The sequence below is a fragment of the Echinops telfairi genome, unplaced genomic scaffold (genome assembly GCF_000313985.2).
Source record: "Echinops telfairi isolate 266 unplaced genomic scaffold, ASM31398v2 ScPeMD7_655;HRSCAF=1070, whole genome shotgun sequence".
Classification (NCBI taxonomy): Eukaryota; Metazoa; Chordata; class Mammalia; order Afrosoricida; family Tenrecidae; genus Echinops; species Echinops telfairi.
This window is the reverse complement of record NW_022104553.1, coordinates 26,732,650-26,738,523: the sequence shown is the minus strand read 5'-3', so window position 1 is coordinate 26,738,523 and position 5,874 is coordinate 26,732,650. Positions and strand designations below refer to the sequence as shown.

General features: G+C 56.9%; 2 protein-coding genes across 3 annotated transcripts in view; both read left to right on the top strand.

Annotated features, from left to right (window-relative positions):
- Positions 1–363: 363 nt before the first annotated feature.
- On the top strand, positions 364–2,993 carry GEMIN7 (gem nuclear organelle associated protein 7). Of its 2 annotated transcripts, none has more exons than XM_004710379.2 (2): positions 364–766; positions 2,253–2,993. In XM_004710379.2, exon 2 carries the CDS (start codon positions 2,265–2,267, stop codon positions 2,646–2,648), a length of 384 nt encoding a protein of 127 aa, XP_004710436.1. In that variant the 5' UTR covers positions 364–766; positions 2,253–2,264; the 3' UTR covers positions 2,649–2,993. The 2 variants fall into 2 exon arrangements, with proteins under 2 accessions (XP_004710436.1, XP_045148798.1); XM_045292863.1 differs by having other exon boundaries at positions 364–795.
- A 1,275-nt stretch (positions 2,994–4,268) lies between these two features.
- PPP1R37 (protein phosphatase 1 regulatory subunit 37) overlaps positions 4,269–5,874 on the top strand; it is a 29,283-nt gene continuing 27,677 nt past the window's right edge. The window contains exon 1 of the mRNA XM_045292678.1: positions 4,269–4,373. Coding sequence (XP_045148613.1) covers positions 4,269–4,373 — 105 coding nt within the window. The remainder of the gene's footprint in view (positions 4,374–5,874) is intronic.

Sequence of the window (5,874 nt, the reverse complement as noted above, 5' to 3'; positions counted from 1 at the left end):
GTCAAAGAGGTCACAGAGTGTCCGATGTGCTGCCCTTAAGGACAAAAGCGAGGGAGATCGTGGAGAAGGGTCTCGGGAGAGGGACAGACCACTAAGGCACGGTCCAGGCGGGGCGGAGGGTTCTCCTGGCCTGGAAATGCTGAGGGTGGAGGGTTGGAGGGGCCAGTGGCAGGGTGGGAGAGTTGAGTGAGGCGGGAGCCCAGGACCATCCCGAGCTGGCCGGAGCTGGATCCCTCTGGCCAGCTGGGGAAACAGCCTGGAGTGGGGTGGGGCGGGGCTGGAAGCTGGGAAAAGGGAGGAAGGGACGAGCGGTGCGGAGGGAGGGGCTGGGTTTGTGAACCGCTGGACGCTCGCTCGCCAGCAGCGTGCGCTGGGGAGGCGGTTCTGGTTCAGGGCGCCCCCGTGTGTCGGAGACTAGAACTGCGCCGAGGGCCCTCCAGGGTCATCTCTAAGGACACACAAGCCCGGGCCCTTCTTGGGTCTCTGCTTACTGATCTTCCGAGGAGCCTCTCCTGCCGGGGCTTCTCGTTTACGCTACAGGCCTGTCTGCTGTGTGACTGAAAGGGGTCCCCAGTGCAGGGTGCAAGGGCGGGTGAGGGCCACGGCTTCGGGACATCTACGATGCCCAACTGACCAGGCAGCCTGGCCTTTTTTTATGATGGTGGTGACTTTTGTCCTACAGTTTTCTATCGCTCTGCCCTGGACCTCTTATCGTGACCTGGAGCAGCGGCGGGAGCAGCGGCGGCGAGGACAGTTGTGAGAGCCGGTTAGCACCTCGTTCTAATGCTCTTAAAGGTGGGTGGTGTGAACCGACCCAGCGGTGCCCTGCAGAAAGACCTGGTGGTCTGCTTCCACCAAGATGAACCAAAAGAAACTGACGCTCACTGCCACGGGGTTAACGCTGACTCCTAGCAACAGTATAGGACAGGGAGAACTGCCCATGTGCCCTTCATAGAGCACGTTTGCTGACCCCTGGTTTAGACCCAGACCTGAGGAGGCCCCGGGTGGTGGGCACAGTGAATTATGCAGAGGCCTACTACCCTGTCTCCCCAAAAGTAAGACACCCTCCTAAAATAAGACCTACTTTCAGCTTTGCCTCTCACTGAAATACAAGGCACTCCTGAAAATAAGCGCCCCCCCCCAAGCTAACATAACTCTGGACTCGACCATAGCGGTGGGCGCTGCAGCGCAGCTGAAGCAGACAGGAAGTGCGAGGTCTCTTTTAATAAAACAATAAATGTGTACTGTATTCTTCTTCATAGAAAAATAAGACATCCCCTGAAAATAAGACCTAGCGCATCTTTGGGAGCAAAAATTAATATAAGACACTGTCTTATTTTCAGGGAAACAGGGTAAGCACAAGGTCAGCAGTTCAAAACCACCAGCGGCACCTCAGGAGAGAAGGATGAGGCTGTCTGCACCTGCCAAGGTTGACAGCTTTGGGAACCCACAGAGGCAGTTTTATTCTACCTTAAGGGGTCGCTATGAGTCAGAATTGACTTACTACTAGTGACTTTGGCCGCTCTTTTAAGGCTACTGGTGGAAAAAAGTCCTCCAGCATGGTTGGAGTGGAGAAGGGCCAGGAAGCTTCCTGGGCCCACTCGCTTCCGCACGAAGGTTCTCGAAGCCCCAAGACTATCCTTTCAATGATCACAGGGCTCTAGGTTGAGAAGCCCTGGTGGCATAGTTGGGCTGCTAATCACAAAGTCAGCAGTTCGAAACCACAGGCTGCTTCTCGGGAGAACGATGGGGCTTTCTACTCCCGAACAGAGCTACCATCTTGGAAACCCACAGGGGCAGTTCCACTCTGCTCTGTGAGGTCACTGGGGGAGGGTGGTTCTGTAGAAGTTCTCGGTTGGGATGGTGGGAGTCCTCCTGGCTCCTGTGTAGCTGTGAATCTATTTGGAAGGTGGGGCTCCCCAGTGGCGTGGATGGATAGATGGAGAGGAGGCGGGGCCTCTCAGCCTGCAGTGTTTAATCGGAGCCAGAAACGGGGCTAGGCTGTGTCAAATACAGATAAAAGCCCTCTTGGAGTTCAACTCCTTATGTAGCACCCTTTCTAGCCCGGGCTACTGGGTGATTGGTGGTGCCCAGGCCTGGGGAGAGGAGGTATAGGCTTTAGGAGGCGGGGGTTCAGGGCCTGGGCTTTGGGGAGCTTCCATTGGAGATGTCTTTGCACCAGACCCACTCCCCCACCTCCTTGTCCCTATGCCCCCCATCTGATATCTCCCCCTTGCTCTTCTCACCCACAGCCAGGACCCCCGATGCAGGCTCCAGGGAGCATCCCCATTCCTGTGCCCGTGCTCCGGCTGCCCCGGGGCCCTGATGGCTACAGCCGAGGCTTTGCCCCTGACGGACGCAGGGCCTTGGCGAAGCCGGCAGGCCCTGACACCCAGGCGTGTGGGGAATCCCAGGAGCAGCGGGCCCGCGCTGTCCTCCGGGAGCGCTTCCTGCGCAGCCTGCTGGCCATGGGGGGCCGCCAGGTGAGCTTCACTTTGCATGAGGGCGTGCACGTGACCGCCTGTTTTGGCGCCACCGACCTGGACGTGGCCAACTTCTACGTGTCCCAGCTGCAGACTCCGATAGGCGTGCAGGCCGAGGCGCTGCTGCGCTGCAGCGACATGATTGCGTACACCTTCAAGCCCTAAAGACCCGTCTGCCTTAGCCACTGGCGTCCGGGTGGCCCTGGGCTGGGGACACAGGGCTGCCCAGACACTGGAGTCCCCGGCTCTTGGAACTCTGCACCCTGGCTGATTCCGAGCTCCCCTAGAACTCGGAGGCACACCGGCTACCTGGGACACCGTGGTGGAGATGGTCAATTGCTGCACCTCCAGGAGGATTTGGGTCTTGTCTACTTCACAGGCCTCTGAACTCTGGCCGCGAGGCCTCCTGCCCGAGAGAAGCCTGGGAGGTGCGGGGCGGTGGTGGTCTGTGAGTGTGGAAACCGGTTTATTGAAGATCCCGTGTGATCTTAATGAACGGTCTAGACTTTACCTCTCTAATTTCAACTGTCCATTGCAGTGGTGACACAGAACTCAGACAAAATTCACCATGAAAGGGTTTATTAAGGAAGTTAACACGTTGTAATGCCCGTGGGAAATGCTCAGGGTGTTTCACGTCTGCTAATCAGTGCCCAAAGGGCCCTACCACTCCTCTGTAAACCTCAACCTGAAGGCATTCCGCTCTAGCTCCTTGGGCCTGTAAACCCAGCTCCCTGAATTAGGGGCCAGAGGCACCCCAGGCAGTCAGTTCCACTTCCACGGGCCTGCAAGCCCAACTCCTGAATCAAGTGCCCAGAGTCACTCCACACCGAAAGCCAGGCCTCCTGCACAAAAGCACTCGGCTTGCCTAGCTCCCTAGGCTGGGAAAGCCCATCTGTCCACGCTCTGGCTCCTGGTTCTGCGGCGGCTGCTGCTCTGATGGTACAGCTGTCATCTGCTGCGGGGGTGGGGGGGGGTGTCTCTGGGCCCAGGGACACAGTCCATTCCTGGCTCTTGCTGGCAGTGAGATCCCTCCTCCTGCTTCTCAGAGGGCTCATTTTATACACAGCAAAATGGCCCTGCAGGGACTCCTGTTTGTAATTATTCACGGGTGAATCCTATCAGTATCCTAACAGCCCCTCCGTGCACCACCTTCTTAAGCAGACCCATGCAGGAAAAGGTCATTTGATGAGAGGGAGAGACTGGCTAGAAGAGCCGCCTTAAATAATCCCCTGCCCTTCAGTCCACACAGCCCATCCATCCTGCAGACACTCCCCTTCTGTCCCTCCTGCCTGAGAACCAACTGACCTAAGAAAAGGAAACTCTTGGTTTATGTTGCTGCTGCTGCTGCTTGGTGTGTTCACTTACCCGCCCCCCCCACCCCCACCCCCACCCCCAGGGCTCGAGGCAGATTTTCAAGGTGGTGGGGAAAGAGCCCTGGTGGTGCGCCAGGTTAAGGGTTCGGCTGCTAACAGCAAGGTTGGTAGTTCAAGCCCATCAGCCACTCTGTGGCAGAACGAGGAGGTTTGGAGGATGGTGGGACACAGTGGTTGAACTCTGGGCTGCGAACCGGAAGGCCACAAACCCACCGGCCGCACAGCCTGCTTCCATAAAGATTTAGCGGCTCCCAAACCCTGTGGGACAATTTGCCCGGAGTGGGAGTGGCCCAGAGGGCAGTGGGTCTGGTTTTAGGCCGACAGAGGCTCTCCAGTTGCTGAGAAGCAGGAGCTCAGCCACCAAGTGTGGGAGGATCCTAATAAAGGCACGAGTATTAAATCACCGCTCACCATGACTGGAGGGCCCGGATCGGAGGCCCCAACTGCGCTCAGGCTTGCTGATAACGTGAGTGTTCGCCACCTGGCCCACACGGGTTACGATTGGACCACTGTGACGGTAATGCTTAGGACAAGATGATTAGGGTGGGTCAGCGGCAGAAACTTGTTTATTTTCACCCCTCCCTCCATTTTGATCGAGTCCTGTTGATCACCTACTCAGTGAGGTGTACTGGCAGCACATTTGTAAACGGCACCACCAGAAAGCAGTTCCACCCTCCTTTGGTCGTCCTTTCAGTTCAGAATGTAAAAACAAAGACTTCCGATAAAATACAGAAGAGCGGGGCCGGCCCTGGGTCCTGGAAAAAGAACAGGGCTACTGGGGAGGGAAAAGCAGGGCAAGTCTCCCCAAGACGCTCCAGTACTGGGCCACGTTGGGTTATCCCCAAGATGGGAACATACAGCCCTTGGTAGCCTTGCAGCTGTGTGGTCCATGGAGGCAGTCAACAAAGCCCCAAGGAGTGCCCAAGTCCAGGTGCCATCAGCTGGGTGACTGCACTCCCCTGGAGTCCATTGACCCTACAAGGCACAGCCGGACTGCCCGTGGGTGTCTCAGACTGTATGGAACTCTTCATGGGAGCCGGCAGTCTCCTGTTACCTTTCTCCCGCCTGAGCAGCCGGTGGGTTTGAACTGCGGACTAGGCTAGGCCCGCGTGCGACTGCGGCAATTAGGATAACTAGGATCAAAAGGCAGATCCCTCCCAAACTGGCTCCCCAGGTGCATATCAACAAGTGACAGCTGCCAAACTTCCCTGCAGGACCTGGTAGCCATTGCTGAACTAGCCACTTAAGGCAACGTGGCCGCAACCCCTTCACGAAAGAACTGTGATGCAGAGGCTGCCCCTTCTCCCAGATGAGGACCCTTCAGAAGCTACTCTTAACAATTGAGTGGAAGAGTTTCCCCAACACAGCGCGATCAAATATCTGGTGTCTCCCAGGGTGGGTGATACCTCGCCCTAGGGGACTGATCCAGGGGACAGGCTACAAAAGCAGATGCCCACACCCAATGCTGGGTGATGGGCTGTAGTGCCACGTTTTTAATCGCCAGGGGGGTGTGGTGGGCCAAATAAGTTCGGGAACCTATGGATTAAAGAGAACTTTGCCCAAGACCGGCATCTCCATCTGAAAATGATTGGCTACAGGAGGACCGGAAATGTCAAAAATGGCAGCAAGGTGGGTGAACCCCCATCTTTGATGAGTTACTACCCCAAGCCAGCAGGACAGAGACAAGGGCTGCATTTTGACAAGTAACCCGTGACGGGCGATGACAGTTCCCAAGATCGATTCCTCCAACGAGACATGGCTGCACAGGAAGATCGTGCAAGTCCTTTGTTGTGCCGTCTGGTTTGCATGCTGCATGAGAACTACTGATGCGTCCGCAGCAGAAGGGCTAGCGTCCAGCAAGGGGGTTCGGGCTTCGTCTCCAAAAGGGTCCCCCGCCGCCGCCAGCATCCATCCTTTTCATTCCACGCCGTTCCGGTCTCCTTGCAAGCTCCCCCTCCTTTGGCCTCTCCCCTCGTCGGTTACAGCCTAAACTCGCGAAGCAGCTGTTTCTTCTCTCG